The following is a 20,085-nucleotide window of genomic DNA, read 5'->3' as shown; positions in this document are numbered from 1 at the left end:
TGATTGCACAGTTTTGGCCCAGGAGGACATAGTCCTGAGACATGAGAACCATGTAGGTGTCTGTCCCGTGGGTCCTACCAGACATCCCGGATCTCCTATCCCAGGGCCCAGTCTACCATCCTCAGGTGGATGGCCTTCATCTGACGGCGTGGATTTTGAACGGTCACTGCTGAAGGATAGAGGTTTCTCCCCGGGCTTGATTAATACCCTCCTTTAAAAGCAGGAAAGTAATCACGACCCAGAATCTGGAAAAGGTTCCTTCAGGACTCAGGGGTGGTAGCTGGCCAATCAACACCAATAACATATCCTAGAATTCCTACAATGAGGTGTGGACATGGGGCTACCAACTAGTACCTTTAAAGTGCAAGTGTCAGCCTTAGGGGCTCTTTTTAACTGTAACATCGCCGGTAATCACTGGATCAATAGGTTCATTAAAGCGGCAAGTAGGTCCAGACCAGTGGTTAAATATAGGGTCATGCCATGGGATTTAAACCTTGTCCTCACGCCATGACAGAGGCCCCATTTGAACCTATCTCAGCGGCCTCCATAAAAAAAACCTGTCCCTTAAAGTAGCCTTCCTGGTAGCACTGACATCAGCTCATAGAGTAAGTGACATCCAGGCGTTATCCAGGCTTCCTCCTTGTCCACAATTTAGGGAAAATAGAATAATACTCAGACCTGCCCCAGCATACCTGCCTAAGGTAGTCTCTAGTTTCCATAGAACGCAGGAAATAGTCCTCCCGTCCTTCATTCCTAATCCCTAAGGAAGAGAAACTCCACACCCTAGTCATTAGATGTCTCCTAGAATAGCTAGCAGTTACTGATTCCTGGAAAAAAGATAACTCCTTGTTTGTCTCCTATCAGCGCACTAGGAAGGGCCTTAGGGCAATAAAAATCACACTAACTAGGTGGATTAGGGAGGCTATTTCACTGGCGTACATCTCAAAGGGCAGGTCGGCACCTGGAAGACTGAGGGCGCGTTCCACTAGAGCCATGGCAACCTCGTGGGCAGAGAGATAGGTTTCGATTGACCAAATATGTAAGGCTGCTACTTGGTCCTCCCCAAGCACGTTTTTTAATCATTACAGACTAGAACCGGGTGCTTCCTCAGACCTCCCCTTTGGTGTAAGGGTGCTGCAGGCTGTAGTCCCTCCCTAAATTAGTTATTACTCTCTGTAATACTCTCAAGTGGTGCTATCACGGACGTTCGAATAAAGTCTTAGTTACTCTCTGGTTAACTGTTTTACGAAGTCCATAACCGCACCTGTAGATTCCCTCCCTTATTTGTTTAGTTCTGACTGTGCACTTGTTCCTCCTATGATCTGCATTTTGGTGGAATAGTTAGTGGTAATAGTATTGTACATAAATCATGTCATTAAAGGGAACCTGTCACCCCTCCCCGCCGATTGTAACTAAAAGAGCCATCTTGTGCAGCACTAATGCTGCATTCTGATGATATGGTGGCCCTTTTAGTTCTTGTTCCTGCCACTGCTGAAATAATCGTTTTTGAAATTTGTCCCTCATACCTTGAAATCGCCATGGGGGCAGGTCTTTCCCCCCCTAATCCAGGCGCCCCACAGCCATCTCTCATGGCTTCTGCGTGTCGGGCGCCGCCGCCTCTTCCTTCATTAGCGTTCCCGGCGCCTGTGCTGTTGTGTGTGTGTGTGTGTGTGTGTGTTTTTTTTTTTTTTTTCGGGCATGTGCAGTTGCGCTCGAACTTACAGCGCAGGGGATGCTAATGAAGAAAATGGATGCGGCGCCCGGTGTGCAGAGGCCCTGAGTGACAGCTGTGGGGCGTCTGTATTGGGGGGGGGGGGGAGACCTGCTTCCCTGGCGATTTCAAGGTATGAGGGACAAATTTCAAGAACTATTATTTCAGCAGTGCCAGGAACAAGACCTAAAAGCCACCTTTTCAGAATGCAGCATTAGTGCTGCACAAGATGGCTCTTAAGGTACCTTCACACTCAGCGACGCTGCAGCGATACCGACAACGATGTCGCTGGAGAGCTGTCACACAGACAGCTCTCCAGCGACCAACGATCCCGAAGTCCCTGGGTAACCAGGGTAAACATCGGGTTACTAAGCGCAGGGCCGCGCTTAGTAACCCGATGTTTACCCTGGTTACCAGCGTAAAAGTAAAAAAAACAAACAGTACATACTTACCTACCACTGTCTGTCCCCGGCGCTCTGCTTCTCTGCACTCCTCCTGCACTGACTGTGAGCACAGCGGCCGGAAAGCAGAGCGGTGACGTCACCGCTCTGCTTTCCGGCTGACCGACGCTCACAGCCAGTGCAGGAGGAGTGCAGAGAAGCAGAGCGCCGGGGACAGACAGCAGTAGATAAGTATGTAGTGTTTGTTTTTTTTTACTTTTACGCTGGTAACCAGGGTAAACATCGGGTTACTAAGCGCGGCCCTGCGCTTAGTAACCCGATGTTTACCCTGGTTACCAGTGAAGACATCGCTGGATCGGTGTCACACACGCCGATCCAGCGATGTCAGCAGGGAGTCCAGCGACAAAATAAAGTTCTGGACTTTCCTCAGCGACCAACGATCTCCCAGCAGGGGCCTGATCGTTGGTCGCTGTCACACATAACGATTTCCTTAACGATATCGTTGCTACGTCACAAAAAGCAACGATATCGTTAACGATATCGTTATGTGTGAAGGTACCTTTAGTTCCAAACGCCTGGGGGGGGTTACCGGTTCCCTTTAACCTTGGTGGTCCTCTTGTGCTCTGTAAACCAACTGATGCGTGGGAGAGGTGCCGCCCTTTTATATCTGTAGGTTTCCTGTTACTGAAGAGCGGATGCCCTCTCAGGTGGTGCTGTCATGGACTTCGAAAAACTCCATTAACCTCTTTTTTTTTTTTTTTTATTGATCGGGCGATTCTGAATGCTGTGATACCAAATATGTGTATATTTGATTTTATTTTTATTGCTTTATTTTGAAAGGGGGGTGATTTCAACTTTTTTATTTATTTTTTTTACTTTTGCCATGCTTCAATAGCCTGATCGCTCCTATGTAGCTGAATTACAGGCTTGCTATGAGTGCCGACCACAGGGTGGCACTCACAGCAAGCCGACATCAGCAACCATAGAGGTCTCAAGGAGACCTCTGGTTACTATGCCGACGCATCGCTGACCCCCGTTCATGTGACAGGTTGGCGATGAGCGCATTTCCGGCCGCGTGGCCGGAAGCGGTAGGTAAATGCCGCTGTCAGCGTCTTACAGCAGCATTTAACTAGTTAATGGAGGTGGGTGGATCGCGATTCCACTCGCCGCTAGTGCACGCACATGTCAGCTGTTCAAAACAGTGTCGCGGCTTTGATATGGGCTCACTGCTGGAGCCCACATCAAAGCAGGGGATCTGACCTCGGACGTACTATCCTGTCAGAGGTCAGAAAGGGGTTAGCACACAAACCGGATTAACTTGAATGCATTTATTCTGGTATGTGTGACATTGATGTCATCTATGTGCTATACGTATTTACACTGACCAATTGACTTGTATTAGCCCTTATCACCTGTGCTGACGGGGAAATACAGACGTGCATAGCAGCATCATTATAATGGGTACCTGTGGTATCTGTGGGGGGGGGGGGGAAAGGATGCCATTCATCCTATAGACATCTGAAGGAAACTTTACAGTGCCTGTGCTCGGGAGTGCACACGCCCTAAAGCAGAGGTCCCCAACTCCAGTCCTCAAGGCCCACCAACAGGTCATGTTTTCAGGATTTCCTTTGCATTGCACAGGTGATGCAATTATTACCTGGGCAAGACTAAGGAAATCCTGAAAACATGACATGTTGGTGGGCCTTGAGGACTGGAGTTGGGGACCCCTGCCCTAAAGGATTCTTTTCAGACAGTGCTCTCTAGCCAAGGGATCGCTGATCTGGCACTGTCAGATCAGCGATCTGACTTTATACAGTAATCTAAAAAAAAATAAAAAAAAATTTAACATGTAAAAATATATATTTTTTTAAATTCCTAAATAAACAAAAAAAAATAAACCTTTCCAAAAATTACATTTCTTTATGTAAATAAAAAAAGCAGTAAAAGTACACGCATTTAGTATCGTTGCACATGTAATGACCTATAAAATTGCCTCACTAGTTAACCCCTTCAGTGAACACTGTAAAGAAAGTAAATAAAAACAAGGCAAAAAACAATGCTTTACCGAACAAAAAGTGGAATATAAATAAACATGGTACCCTTGAAAATGTCATCTTGTCCCACAAAAAACGAGCCACCATACAGCGTCATCAGCAAAAAAATTTAAAAAAGTTATAGCCCCAGAATAAAGCGATGCAAGTTTAGTAAGTTTTTGTTGTATAAAAGCTCCAAAACATAAAAAAACATAAATGAGGTATCGCTGTAATCGTACTGGTCCGAAGAATAAACTGCTTTATCAATTTTACCACACGCAGAGCGGTATAAACGCCCCACCCAAAACAAATTCATGAATTGCTGTTTTTTGTTCATTCTGCCTCCCAAAAATCATAATAAAAAGCGATCAAAAATGTCATGTGCCTGAAAATGGTACCAATAAAACCGTCAACTCCTCCTGCAAAAAACAAGACCTCACATGACTCTGTGGACCAAAATATGGAAAAATTATAGCTCTCAAAATGTGGTTATGCAAAAACCTATTTTTTGCAATAAAATGTGTCTCTTAGCGTGACAGCTGCCAAACATAAACCCGCTATAAATAGTCAATCAAACCCCCTTTATCACCCCCTTATTTAGGGAAAAATAATAAAATTAAAAAAATTTATTTCCATTTTCCCATTAGGGTTGGGGCTAGAGATGGGATTAAGGTTTGGATTACGTTTATGGTTGGGCTTAGAGTTAGGGGTGTGATTAGGGTTAGGGTTGGAGTTAGAATTGGGGGGGTTTCCACTGTTTAGGCACATCAGGGACTCTCCAAATGTGACATGGCGTCCGATCTCAATTCCAGCCAATTCTGCGTTGAAAAGTCAAATGGCGCTCCTTCCCTTCCGAGCTCTCCCGTGTGCCGAAACAGGGGTTTACCCCCACATATGGGGTATCGGCGTACTCAGGACAAATTGCACAACAACTTTTGGGGTCCAATTTCTACACTTACCCTTAGTAAAATAAAACAAATTGGATCTGAATTACATTTTTTGTGAAAAAAAAAAAGTAAAATGTTCATTTTTTTTTTCTTTTTTAACATTCCAAAAATTCCTGTGAAGCACCTGAAAGGTTAATAAACAAATGTGGTTTTGATCATTGAGGGGGGGGTGCAGTTTTTAGAATGGTGTCACTTTTGGGTATTTTCTATCATATAGACCCCTCAAAGTGACTTAAAATGTGATGTGGTCCGCCAAAAAATGGTGTTGTACAAATGAGAAATCGCTGGTCAACTTTTAACCCTTATAACTCCCTAACAAAAAATAAATTTGGTTCCAAAATTGTGCTGCTGTAAAGTAGACATGTGGGAAATGTTACTTAAGTATTTTGTGTTATATCTCTGTGATTTAACCCTGCTGTTCTGTTGGTCAAAAATGACCGACTTTGAACTTCAATATTCTTTAAAATATTCAAGATGCGGCTCTGAAACCCGTGGCCGACCGACCCATCCTCATTTACGTCAATCAACCACAAGTTTCAGAACCGCATCTTGAACACCCCAAAAAATACCAAAGTTCAAAATAGGTCTCCCCAGACCGAACAGAACAGCAGGGTTAAAGGCATGAAAATTCAAAGTTGGAAAATTGCTAAATATTCAAAATTTACTCGGACTCCCATGACAGCACGAGGAGAGAGGGGATCCGCCCATTAGGAACAGGAAACCTACAGATACAAAAGGGCGGTACCTCTCCCTTGCCTCAGTTGGTTTCCTGTTCCTGAGGGGACGGGTGCCTACAGACAGAAGGCCCAGGCCGGCCGGCCGATTACGGTAGCGGGGGGGTCTCCTACCTCGGCCGGTGGGGAGATCCCTGGAGACGCCACGGTGGTCCTTGCTGGACTTCACGGCAGTGGCGTTCGCAGCAGGGAGCGGAGTCCGGAGGATTTCCTGCCTCCATCAGCGTCAGCGCAGGTAAGTATTCCCATTGGTGGTGCAGCGGTATGGTGGGGCTGCGGGTGCCGGGCTCAGGCGTGTGGGTGAGCTCCCGGAGCGCTGCGCTCCATTCCCCGGCGTCCTGCACAGCTCTCAGCGCGTGCTGGAGCATTTCCGGGTGCAGTGACGTGGGGGGGCGGAGTTAGCGGCCGCTTCCGGGTCGCCGGACGTCTGCGCATGCGCAGTCGTTCCAATATGGCGGCGCCCATCGCGTCTGTGTGCCGGTTTTTGACCGCAAGATCTCCTGCCCTCTGCTGTATCCTGGGCCAATAGGGACAGCGCTGGCCCATCTGCTGACCGGATCCAAGGGGTATTTATGCAGGTGGAGATGTCAGATCCCTGCTTTTGGTCGCATTTCGTCATGGAGAGTGGTGGTGAGCAGCAGCAGCTGCCAGACGAGGTACGTCAGAAGCCCAAACAGAAGGATAGAGGCGACCAGCCCAGTCGTAAGAGCTCTTCCGAACAAGGATCCAGAGCTTCGACTAAAGAGACCCCTCGGATTCCGGTATTGTACTTTGGCGCACGGGTAAGTGATCTACGTGAAAGTTCACTCTGTGATGCGGGCCCCTTTATACTTTATCATTCCAGGGGAAGAAGAGTACGGGGAAGTCTAAACATAAGGAATGTGCCCTCTGTGGAGTCCCTCTACCTGACTCTTGTTCAAAAAAATTATGTGCCCCCTGTATACAGCAGACGGTGAGGTCTACAGGAGCGGGTTGGTGGTAGTGACTTTAGGTCAGATATTAGTTATCTCCTATATTGTCCTCCCCTAGGTAGCAGAAGAGTCCGTAACTCCGGCAAATCTGAGGGAAATGATCCGGCTGGAAGTAAGGGAATCACTACGGTCCCTATCCCAAGCGGAAGGCTCAAAGCATAGGACTCTCTTGGACTCTAATTCTTCAGAGGAAGAAAGAGAGGAGAATTCCTATCTCTCCAGTCCTCTCTCCTCTTCATCAGATGAGGAGTCAGGACGATTCTGTCTACCCTTGGATAGAATCGACAAAGTCGTCAAATCAGTCAGAGGCACCATGGGTATAGAGGAACCTAAATCACAGCCCTCGAAACAGGAGATGATGTTTAGCGGACTTGATCGTAAAAAACATAAATCTTTCCCGGTAAACGAAAAGATTCAGGACTTAATCCTTAGAGAATGGAAGAAACCAGAAAAAAAGGGGGCCTTACCACCAGCGTTAAAACGCAGGTATCCCTTTGACGATCCGGTTGTGGATACATGGGATAAAGCTCCTAAACTGGACGCGGCTGTTGCAAAGGCGTCAAAAAAGGCCTCATTACCCTTTGAGGATATGGGAAACCTCAAGGATCCTCTGGACAGAAAGGCAGATATATTCCTTAAAGGTACCTGGGAGATGGCGGCTGGATCTCTCAGACCAGCCGTAGCGGCAACATGTACGGCCAGATCTTTAATGGTCTGGCTAGATCAGTTAGAGTCTCAGCTTAAGGACGGTGCATCCAGGGATACTATTCTGAAGGCTCTACCGACCATCCAGAATGCTGCAGCCTTCCTATCGGACGCATCGGTGGACTCTGTCAGAATGGCGGCCAGAGCGGCAGGACTATCCAACGCGGCTCGCAGGGCCTTGTGGCTGAAATGCTGGTCAGGTGACATTCAGTCTAGAACCAAGCTCTGCGCCATTCCGTGCGAAGGACAATATCTCTTCGGTCCAACTCTGGACGAGTTGTTGGAAAAAGCAGGGGATGACAAAAAGAAATTCCCCAGTCTATATTCATCTTACCGCCGGCCCTTCAATCGAAGGAGATTTGGTCGCGGGAAAAAACGCGGGTCCTCTCCCACTAGAGAAAGTTTCAGATGGGAAGACAGACGCGGTAGAGGTACGGGCTATATGTTTCGCCGTTCCTCAAAGGATCAGAAAAAACCGGACCAATGACTAGCGATCCCTGTGGGGGGTAGACTGTCAGCATTCTCTTCAGCTTGGCTTGACATTACAAACAGTAAATGGGTCAGAGGCATCATTACTGAAGGTCTAAAACTGGACTTCAATCACTGGCCTCGTGAAAAATTTAAATTAACCCCTTTACGTTCCTCCCCCCTTGAGCAAGCAGCCCTGGAAGCAGAGGTTATCAACTTATGTTCCAAGAACGTGCTGATTGAAATTCCAGAATCAGAAAGAGGAAGGGGATTTTATTCTCCTCTTTTTCTGATTAAGAAACCAGACGGATCTTTTAGAACGATCATTAATCTCAGATGTCTTAATGAGTTCCTGGTCAATGAATCATTTAAAATGGAAACAATCAATTCAGCAATAAAAATGTTGTTTAATCACTGTTTCATGGTAGTGGTAGATCTAAAAGATGCATACTATCATGTTCCAATACATGAACACTTCCAGAGATTCCTGAGGGTAGCTGTGTCAATGGGGGGCCAGATTTGCCATTTCCAGTTCAGAGCTCTTCCCTTCGGCTTATCAGCAGCTCCTAGGGTGTTTACAAAGTTAGTGGCCGAAGTCATGGCACACTTACGAGAGTCTGACATCCTAATTATTCCCTACTTGGATGACTTTCTTATAGTAGGGAGCTCTGAAGACAATTGCCGTTCTCAGCTAGAGACAGCCACATCCGAACTTGAGCATCTGGGGTGGATCGTAAATTACGAAAAATCTCGTTTACAGCCCCAGAAAATACAAAGATTTTTGGGACTATTGTTAAACTCAGAATCCCAACAGTGTTGTCTTCCACCCGACAAGTTGTTGCATATCCAACAACAGGTGTCTAGGGCAATTGATAAGCCATCCATGACCCTTAGACAGGCTATGTCACTATTGGGTTCTTTAACCTCTTGCATTCCCGCTGTCCGTTGGGCCCAGTTCCACACCAGACCATTACAATCCGAGGTGCTGGTTAATGATAGAATCTTACAGGGGTCCCTGCAGGATCAGATTACCTTAGGTCCAAAAGCACTCACTTCTCTTAGGTGGTGGCTAGACAGTAAAAACTTATCGGCGGGAGTTCCCTGGGTGTCACAGGTAACACGTGTGGTAACTACAGACGCTAGCCCTACGGGTTGGGGAGCACACATGGATGACATGATGGTTCAGGGTCTATGGTCCCCTCCCCTAACATCAGCCTCCTCCAACCAGAAAGAGTTAATGGCAGTAGAGCTTTCAGTGAAAAAATTCCTCATATATCTACAGGGTCATCATGTCAAGATCCTATCGGACAACCAGGTGGCGGTCGCATACATAAATCATCAGGGTGGAACTCATTCCGAGTCACTGATGAGAGTGGCGGATCGTCTGTTCCAGACAGCAGAAAATCACTTCTTATCCCTAACTGCTCTACACATAAGAGGAAAAGAAAACATCAAAGCGGACTTTCTAAGCCGCAACACCTTGAGACAAGGGGAATGGTCCATAAACAATTACGTGTTCGATCAGATCGTCCACAAATGGGGACATCCAGAAGTAGACTTATTTGCTACCAGGGACAACCGGAAGACAACAAAATTTTGTTCCCTAAATCCCAGAGAAAATCCTCTGTCGGTAGACGCTTTTCTGATCAGATAGGATTTTCAACTGGCATATGCATTTCCTCCACTAGGCCTGATACCCTTAGTAGTCAGGAAGATAAGAGAAGATCGAGCCAGAGTTATATTGATTGCCCAATTCTGGCCCAGAAGGGCCTGGTTCACTTGGCTCAGGATCATGTCAGTGGAGGACCCCTGGGTACTTCCGGACATTCCAGATCTGCTCTACCAGGGGCCGATCAGCCATCCTCAAGTAAAGAATCTCCATTTAACGGCATGGATTTTGAAAGGGCGTTACTAAAAAGCAAAGGGTTCTCCCCGAGTCTAATTGAGACCCTTATGAAAAGTAGAAAGCAAATAACCACAACAATCTACGCTAGGACCTGGCGGAAATTTCTGGCCTCTTCTGATTTTAATTTAGAAGAGGGATTACCTATTAAACAAATCTTAGAATTTCTGCAAAAAGGCCTAGAGCTAGATCTATCCACTAGTACTCTAAGAGTACAGGTCTCGGCCCTAGGGGCTCTATTTTCATGTAACATCGCCAATAATTATTGGATCTCAAGGTTCATTAAAGCTTCTATTAGATCTAGACCCATACATAAAGATAGATCTATGCCTTGGGATCTCAACCTAGTCCTGTCAGCATTGACTAGAGAGCCGTTTGAACCATTACATTCAGCTTCAATTAAGGCCCTATCTCTTAAGACAGCCTTTCTTGTGGCAATTACATCTGCTCGTAGAGTTGGAGACATACAAGCGCTCTCCAGGGTATCCCCTTATACAGAGTTTCTACCAGACAGAGTAATCCTCAGACCGGACCCAGCCTATTTACCGAAAGTGTCATCACGGTTTCACAGGACACAGGAGATAGTTTTACCATCCTTCCTTCCCAATCCCTCCAACCCTAAAGAAGAACTACTCCATACATTAGATGTTAGGAGATGCCTGCTAGAATACATCTCTATTACTGACACTTGGAAGAAAGATAATGCGTTGTTTTTATCTTTCCAAAACCCTAGAAAGGGACTTAGGGTATCAAAGTACACACTAGCAAAGTGGATTAGGGAGGCTATCTCTTTGGCTTACACTGCAGGTGGGGGTCCGGCTCCGCAGAATCTGAGGGCGCATTCCACCAGGGCCATGGCTACATCCTGGGCGGAAAAGTCTGGAGTATCAATCGACCAGATATGTAAGGCGGCCACATGGTCATCCCCGTCCACCTTCTTTAAGCACTATAGGTTGGATTTGGGGGCTTCCTCTGATCTCACATTCGGGTTAAGGGTGCTACAGGCCATAGTCCCTCCCTAAGGAAGCTTACATCTCTGTAATTCTCTCGTCGTGCTGTCATGGGAGTCCGAGTAAAGCATTAAGCTACTTACTGGTAGCGGCATTTCTCGGAGGCCCATGACAGCACCCTTAGTTCCCTCCCTATTCACGTGGGGGTTGCACTCCATATAAATGTATATATTTCACAATATGATACCAGTCCCAATAGATGTCTGCTATTTTTGTATATAATCTGTATATAGTGTATATTTTTGTGTACCACTAACCGCGGTAGTCCTCTCAAGACTCTGAAATACAACTGAGGCAAGGGAGAGGTACCGCCCTTTTGTATCTGTAGGTTTCCTGTTCCTAATGGGCGGATCCCCTCTCTCGTCGTGCTGTCATGGGCCTCCGAGAAATGCCGCTACCAGTAAGTAGCTTAATGCTTTTCACCAAATTCCCATTTTATGCCTTTTTAGAGACTTCATCTTCAACTTGCTTAACTGTTCACAATAACAATATCACATGCTACTGTGTTGCTGTAATAAATATTTGCTATTGAACACCTACCTTAACCCCTTCCCGACCTGTGACACAGCGTATGCGTCATGAAAGTCGGTGCCAATCCGACCTGTGACGCATATGCTGTGTCACAGAATGATCGCGTCCCTGCAGATCCGGTGAAAGGGTTAACTCCCATTTCACCCGATCTGCAGGAACAGGGGGAGTGGTAGTTTAGCCAATCAGAGCGATTTGTAATATTTCACCTAAAAAAACTGGTGAAATATTACAATCCAGCCATGGCCGATGCTGCAATATCATTGGCCATGGCTGGAAACACTGATGTGCCCTCACCCCACCGATCGCCCCCCCCAGCCCTCCGATCTGTCCTTTACACTGCTCCGCTCCCCTCCGTCCTCCTGTCCGCTCACCCCCGTGCTCCAATCCCACCCCCGTGCTCCAACCCCCCCCCCCCTGCACTCCGATCCACCCCCCCCCCTGCAGTTCGATCCACCCCCCGATGCTCCAATGCACCCCCCTTCCGTGCTCCGATTTACCCCCCTCCACCCCATCATACTTACCGAGCCTCCCGTGGTCCGTCCGTCTTCTTTCCTGGGCGCCGCCATCTTCCAAAATGGCGGGCGCATGCGCTGTGCGCCCGCCGAATCTGCCGCCCGGCAGATTCGTTTCAAGTGCATTTTGATCACTGAGATAAAACCTATCACAGTGATCAAAATAAAAAAAAATACTGAATGACTGAATGAATGACCTTCCACTAAGGTTGGGGTAAGAACTAGGGTTAGGGTTAGGGTTTCGGTATGTGCACACGTATTCTGGTCCTCTGCGGATTTTTCCGCTGCGGATTTGATAAATCCGCAGTGCTAAACCGCTGCGGATTTATGGCAGATTTACCGCGGTTTTTCTGCGCGTTTTTCTGCGCATTTCACTGCAGTTTTACAACTGCGATTTTCCATTGGAGCAGTTGTAAAACCGCTGTGGAATCCGCAGAAAGTGACATGCTGCGGAATGTAAACCGCTGCGTTTCCGTGCAGTTTTTCTGCAGCACGTGTACAGCGATTTTTTTTTTTTTTTTCTCCATAGGTTTACATTGAACTGTAAACTCATGGGAACCTGCTGCGGATCCGCAGCGTGTGCACATACCTTTAGAATTAGGCCATGTGCACACGGTGCGGATTTGGCTGCGGATTCGCAGCAGTGTTCCATCAGGTTTACAGTACCATGTAAACCTATGGAAAACCAAATCCGCTGTGCCCATGGTGCGGAAAATACCACGCGGAAAAGCTGCGTTGTATTTTCCGCAGCATGTCAATTCTTTGTGCGAATTCCGCGGCGTTTTACACCTGTTCCTCAATAGGAATCCGCAGGTGAAATCCGCACAAAAAAACACTGGAAATCCATGGTAAATCCACAGGTAAAACGCAGTGCCTTTTACCCGCAGATTTTTCAAAAATGATGCTGAAAAATCTCACACGAATCCGCAATGTGGGCACATAGCCTTAGGGTTAGGGTTGGAATTAGGGTTGTGGTTAGGGGTGTGTTGGGGTTAGGGTTGTGGTTAGGGGTGTGTTGCGGTTAGGGTTGTGATAAGGGTTATGGCTACAGTTGGGATAAGGGTTAGGGGTGTGTTGGAGGTAGAATTGAGGGGTTTCCACTGTTTAGGCACATCAGGGGGTCTCCAAACGCAACATGGCACCATTGATTCCAGCCAATCTTGTATTCAAAAAGTCAAATGGTGCTCCCTCACTTCCGAGCGCCGACGTGCACCCAAACAGTGGTTTACCCCCACATATGGGGTACCAGCATACTCAGGACAAACTGCGCAACAATTACTGGGGTCCAATTTCTCCTGTTACCCTTGTGAAAATAAAAAAATGCTTGCTAAAACATCATTTTTGAGGAAAGAAAATTTTTTTATTTTCACGGCTCTGCGTTGTAAACGTCTGTTAAGCACTTGGGGGTTCAAAGTGCTCACCACATATCTAGATAAGTTCCTTGGGGGGTCTAGTGTCTAAAATGGGGTCACTTGTGGGGGGTTTCTACTGTTTAGGCACACCAGGGGCTCTGCAAACGCAACGTGACACCCGCAGGCCATTCCATCAAAGTCTGCATTTCAAAAGTCACTACTTCCCTTCTGACCCCTGACGTGTGCCCAAACAGTGGTTTACCCCCACACATGGGGTATCAGCGTACTCAGGAGAAACTGGACAACAAATATTGGGGTCAAATTTCTCCTGTAACCCTTGGGAAAATAAAAAATTCTGGACTAAATAATTATTTTTGAGGAAAGAAAACGTATTTATTATTTTCACGGCTCTGTGTTATAAACTTCTGTGAAGCACTTGGGGGTTCAAAGTCCTCACCACACATCTAGATTAGTTCCTTTGGGGGTCTAGTTTCCAAAATGGGGTCATTTGTGGGGGATCTCCAATGTTTAGGCACACAAGGGCTCTCCAAACGTGACATGGTGTCCGATAATGATTGGAGCTAATTTTCCATTTAAAAAGCCAAATGGCGTGCCTTCCCTTCTGAGCCCTGCCGTGCGCCCAAACAGTGGTTTACCCCCACATATACGGTATCAGCGTACTCAGGACAAACTGGACAACAACATTTGGCATCCATTTTCTCCTATTACCCTTGGCAAAATATGAAATACCAGGCTAAAAAATCATTTTTGAGGAAAGAAAAGTTATTTTTTATTTTCATGGCTCTGCGTTATAAACTTCTGTGAAGCACCTGGGGGTTTAAAGTGCTCAATATACATCTAGATAAGTTCCTTGGGGGGTCTAGTTTCCAAAATGGGGTCACTTGTGGGGGAGCTCCAATTTTTAGGCACACGGGGGCTCTCCAAACGTGACATGGTGTCCGCTAAAGAGTGCAGCCAATTTTTCATTCAAAAAGTCAAATGGCGCTCCTTCCCTTCCAAGCCCTGCCGTGCGCCCAAACAGTGGTTTACCCCTACATATGAGGTATCAGCGTACTCGGGACAAATTGGACAACAACTTTCGTGGTTCAGTTTCTCCTTTTACCATTGTGAAATCAAAAAAATTGTTGCTAAAAGATAATTTTTGTGACTAAAAAGTTAAATGTTCATTTTTTCCTTCCATGTTGCTTCTGCTGCTGTGAAGCACCTGAAGGGTTAATAAACTTCTTGAATGTGGTTTCGTGCACCTTGAGGGGTGCAGTTTTTAGAATGGTGTCACTTTTGGGTATTTTCAGCCGTATAGACCCCGTAAACTGACTTCAAATGTGAGGTGGTCCCTAAAAAAAATGGTTTTGTAAATTTCGTTGTAAAAATGAGAAATCGCTGGTCAAATTTTAACCCTTATAACTTCCTAGCAAAAAAAAATGTTGTTTCCAAAATTTTGCTGATGTAAAGTATACATGTGGAAAATGTTATTTATTAACTATTTTGTGTCACATAACTCTGGTTTAACAGAATAAAAATTCAAATTGTGAAAATTGCAAAATTTTTGCCAAATTTCCGTTTTTATCACAAATAAACGCATAATTTATTGACCTAAATTTACCACTAACATGAAGCCCAATATGTCACGAAAAAACAATCTCAGAACCGCTAGGATCCGTTGAAGCGTTCCTGAGTTATTACCTCATAAAAGGGACACTGGTCAGAATTGCAAAAAACGGCCAGGTCATTAAGGTCAAAATAGGCTGGGTCATGAAGGGGTTAATACAATGTTTAGGAACTATAAGCTTTAGGGCTCATTTCCACTTGTGTGAGAAAAAACGGTCCGATTTACGGACCGAAAGAACTGATGTAACGTCTGCGAGTGTGATGCGATTTTTTTTTTTTTTTAATTTTTTTTATCGCAACATCCGTATGACATCCGTATTGCTGTCCGATTTTTACGCACGGGTCTCCTTTGAAAAGCCGGTAATTCAATTCATACAGTAAACCATCTCATATCACCATTTTTTTTGCATATTCCACAATACTAATGTTAGTAGTGTGTATATGCAAAATTTGGCCGTTCTAGCTAGTAAAATAAGGGGTTAAATGGCGGAAAAAATTGGCGTGGGCTCCCGCACAATTTTCTCCACTAGAGTAGTAAAGCCAGTGACTGAGGGCAGATATTAATAGCCTGGAGAGGGTCCATGGTTATTGACCCCCCCCCCCCCACCTGGCTAAAAACATCTGCCCCCAGCCACCCCAGAACAGGCACATCTGGAAGATGCGCCTATTCTGGCACTTGGCCACTCTCTTCCCATTCCCGTGTAGCGGTGGGATATGGGGTAATGAAGGGTTAATGCCACCTTGCTATCTCCTATAGGGAGATATATATATATATATATTCTATGTGTATATATCTACTCTAATCTAACCTGTCAGTGTGATTTTACTGTACTCTGCGCTGAATTGCCGGCTTTTCTAAGGACACGGGTGCGTAAAAATCGGACAGCACTCGCATGGTGCGAGTGCTGTGCGTTTTTTCTCTCGCACCCATTGACTTGCATTGGCGAGTCTCGTCCGAGAATCGCAGCAATGCGCAGCATGCTGCGATTTTTTTTTTTTTTTTTTTTTTTTTTTTTTTTTCCCTCAGCCGACACAGATTTTTCTCAGTCTGATTTCGGCTGAGAAAAAAATCGCAAATGGAATGTCACCTATTGATTAACATTGGTCCGAGTGCAATCCGATTTTTTTTTTTTATCGGATTGCACTTGTCCGTTTTCCTCGCAAGTGGAAAGGGGCCCTTAGTCTGATACAAGTCAGACCTTTAATATTAGACTACCCCCCCAGCCATGTCCACAGGAGGCCTAATTATATATTAAACCCAGAGGGCATGACAATATTCCTGTTTTGATCATAGAAATTTGCGATTACTTTCTTAGGTTTCGGAAAGTAATTTTATTTTAACTCCTTCATGACATGACGTATCTTTTCTGGCACATGACAGCTGGTTTGATCAGGTCATGTTCACCTAACAGGCGCGATGGAATCGCGATCCAGCTGCGGTTGTTAACATCGCGCCGGAAGTGCGTCACTAACTCCACCCATCAACGCCCCTGTCACATGATCGTGGGGAACCAATGGGTTGGCATGACAACCAGGGGTCTGCAGGAGACCCCCATGGTTGTCATTGCCAATTTGTGATGAGCGCCATCCCGTGGTCAGCTTTCATAGATGAAATTAATTGTTTGATATTCTCATTTGGTGAGAAGCACCTGTATGATACTGAATCTTTTCTTTCAAAACTACATAGCAATCTGCTCAACTCCCCCTGCTCTGTAACATGGTGCCAGCAGAATAGACGGCATTTTCGTGGTGACAGCTTCCCTTTAAAAGTTATGCTCTTTCATCTTTTGGCATATATTTTCAATAGAAATTTGAGAAATAGATGAGAATCTAGGTTGTACATGACTGTAAATGAGCAAAAGCCCATGTTTGCGGCTACCACTCGAACCGCCAAGCATAGCCAAATCGTGACAGTGTATGTTACTGTAGCTGGAATACTATCCGAGTATTTTGTTGATTTATCAGGAGACAACCTCATGTCGAACATAAGTTTAGCTAGTTTCACATCTTAGAGATATTATAAGGCTATGTGCACACGCTGTGGTTTTGACGATGCGGATTCGCAGCAGTTTTTCATGAGGTGCACAGTACCATGTAAACATATGGAAAACAAAATCCGCAGTGCACATGCTGCAGGAAAAAAAACGTGCGGGAACTCAGCGGTTTATATTCCGCAGCATGTCAATTCTTTGTGCAGATTCCGCAGTGGTTTACACCTGCTCCTCAATAGGAATCCACAGGTGGAATCCCCACAAAAAGCTGCGGTAATTCTGCTGTAAATTCGCAGTGCGGTTTACCTGCGGATTTACCAAAAACAGTGCTGAAAAATCCACACACCATTCCGCAGCGTGTGCACATAGCCTAAAAGTTTCTTAGCTATGTGCACACGTAGGAAATGTGGTGCAGAATTTTCTGCACTAAATCTGCATCTGCAGTTTCTGTGCAGTTTCTGTGCAGTTTCTGTGCAGTACAATGTAAATCAATGTGAAAAGAAAAAAGCTGTGCACATGGTGAAGAAAAATCTGCTGCAGAAACGCTGCAGAACTGCACAAAAGAAGCGACGTGCACTTCTTTGAAATCTGCAGCGTTTCTGCGCAGATTTTTCTGCACCATGTGCACAGCTTTTTTTTTCACATTGATTTACATTGTACTGTAAATCACAGTGCAGTTCTGCAGCGTTTCTGCAGCAGAAAAATCTGCTGCAGTTCTGCACCAATTCTGCACTAAATCTGCATCGTGTGCACATACCCTTAGGGTATGTGCACACGATGCAGATTTAATGCAGAACTGCAGCAGATTTTTCTGCTGCAGAAACGCTGCAGAACTGCACTGTGATTACAGTACAATGTAAATCAATGTGAAAAAAAAAAAAGCTGTGCACATGGTGCAGAAAAATCTGCGCAGAAACGCTGCAGATTTCAAAGAAGTGCATGTCACTTTTGTGCAGTTCTGCAGCGTTTCTGCGCCCCTCCATTACAGAAATCCACAGTGGTAAAATCTGCACAAAAAACGCATAAAACACGCACCTGCGGATTCTGCCAGGAGATGCAGATTTAGTGCAGAAAATTCTGCACCACATTTCCTATGTGTGCACATAGCCTAGGGTATGTGCACACGATGCAGATTAGTGCAGAACTGCAGCAGATTTTTCTGCTGCAGAAACTGCACTGTGATTTACAGTACAATGTAAATCAATGTGAAAAAAAAAAGCTGTGCAGAAATCCAGAAACGCTGCAGATTTCAAAGTGCACGTCGCTTCTTTTGTGCAGTTCTGCAGCGTTTCTGCGCAGATTTTTCTGCACCATCTGCACAGCTTTTTTCCCCACATTGATTTACATTGTACTGCACAGAAATTGCGCCAAAACTGCATAGAAACTGCACAGAAACTGCATTCTGCACCACATTTCCTACGTGTGCACATAGCCTTAGTGTTTCTAAACTCGAAATGGCTCTGAGTATTGGCTGAAAGAGAAACTTGTCAGTTGCCCATTTTCTTCTAGTTTTGGCTTACAAATGCTAATACAGAATCCTATGCAAATTGTGTGGAAGTGACCTATGTCTGTGTTACATAAGTCTTGCAGTATTTCTACATTCTTCACTCCTGCAAATAATGCTTAATAGAATTTTAATATGTGCAATGTATGACTCAATACTAATTCTGAATGGCGGTTTTCCTGTCTTGCAGGTTAGTGGAATCAAACTGCTGTATGAATCTGAACTTGCTGATGCTCGTAAAGTGTTAGATGAAACCGCAAAGGACAAAGCAAGGCTACAGATTGAGTTGGGAAAGTATCGGTCAGACTTTGATGAAGTAACAAAAGCGTAAGTATGCGTATGTTGTCTGCCCGCTTTGTATCAGCTTACACTTTATTAAAGCTAATGTCATTAGTGACATTGCATTGTAATATGGCTATTTTGAGGGTTGAAAATGGATGTCTTTCTCATTTGATATACTGTTGCTTCAGTATGTTTCCCGCTGTAAGGGATGGATGGTACATCCTACTGTAAGACCAACTTTTAAGGGGTTGTCTGGTCCAAATCGATAAGTCTGCAGTCACTCTGTGTGAAAGCAGGCTTATGAATTTCTCCCTCGCACACACTGCGCACTGCGGGAATTCGCCGGAATCAGAGGTTATGTATGCGTTATACATACTCCCAGCCAGAGCCCGTCTAGTGGGCGCAGCCTTGCTTCATACACTGGTATGGAGCGAGACCATGTCCTCTAGTCCGCTATGCCCACTGGCTGCCTGACATACCGTCTGGTCCAGGTGACACCCCGCAGTGCACAATGCGTGCACTGGGGGAAATTCATAAGTTTAGTGACACCCAGTAGGTGAGCTTCCCCCCCCCTTTTTAATGCATAAAACTGGTCTATTCACTTTAAAATGGATCTGTCACCAGAATTTACAATGCAAATTTTATACGTTATTAAATAAACTTTAGGTGTGATGGGACTAGTGTGTAATTTAGAACGTGTTTTCAGAATAGTTGTAGAATCCTGATTAGCATTTTGAGTCCAGCTATGCAGTGAAAATGGCACAAAGGGTGCAAAATGTATTCAGTCTCCACCAACCCAGCCTGACAGTTGCAGCTTGTACTGAGCAGTGTGAGATCTCAGGGGAGAGGAGGGACACTGATGAGCTGTCAATCAGGGTTGGTGAGTGGAGATTGAGATTAACATTTTTAATAATGATTGCATAACCATTCTGAGAGGACCTGTCAAACCAAGTGAACTAGCCTCATCAGGACCAAATGATCTGTTTTATTATGTATGCAGATTTGTACTGTGAATCTGGGGACTCACTGATTTGCCTTTAGTACCGTATTTTTCGGACTATAAGACGCACCCCAAATTTGGGGTGAAAATTGCAGAAAAAAAGATTTTTTTTCTAAGATGGGGGTCCGTCTTATTGTCCGAATGTACAGTATCTTACCTGAGGGATGGCGGTGGCAGGGCAGGGTCACAGGAGGCATGGTGTCGGCAGAGGTGGGGTGATGCGGTGTGGCGTGCACCTGAGCAGGGTCCCTTCCTGCTTAGGTGGGCGATGCCATGGCCTGGTGTCCATGGGAGGGTTGCAGCAGTGATTACCGGCGGAGGTGCTGGGCTGCGGGGTCCCTTTCCCCGGTGAGGTGATGCAGCAGCCCGGTAAGCAGCAGAGCCAGGTGAATCCTGTAGTT

At 45.6% G+C, this 20,085-nt stretch overlaps 2 protein-coding genes across 2 annotated transcripts in view; both read left to right on the top strand.

Moving 5' to 3' along the window:
- The window catches only part of LMNB2 (lamin B2), a 101,947-nt gene that overhangs the window by 20,374 nt on the left and 61,488 nt on the right, over window positions 1–20,085 (top strand). Inside the window, exon 2 of the mRNA XM_069740857.1 lies at window positions 18,593–18,729. Coding sequence (XP_069596958.1) covers window positions 18,593–18,729 — 137 coding nt within the window. The remainder of the gene's footprint in view (window positions 1–18,592; window positions 18,730–20,085) is intronic.
- Window positions 5,816–8,210, top strand: LOC138650975 (lamina-associated polypeptide 2, isoforms alpha/zeta-like). Its single transcript, XM_069740869.1, has 2 exons — window positions 5,816–6,778; window positions 6,856–8,210. Exon 2 carries the CDS (start codon window positions 6,895–6,897, stop codon window positions 7,987–7,989), a length of 1,095 nt encoding a protein of 364 aa, XP_069596970.1. The 5' UTR covers window positions 5,816–6,778; window positions 6,856–6,894; the 3' UTR covers window positions 7,990–8,210.

Source organism: Ranitomeya imitator, chromosome 1, assembly GCF_032444005.1.
Source record: "Ranitomeya imitator isolate aRanImi1 chromosome 1, aRanImi1.pri, whole genome shotgun sequence".
NCBI classification, from domain to species: Eukaryota; Metazoa; Chordata; class Amphibia; order Anura; family Dendrobatidae; genus Ranitomeya; species Ranitomeya imitator.
This window is presented reverse-complemented; position numbering and strand designations above follow the sequence as displayed.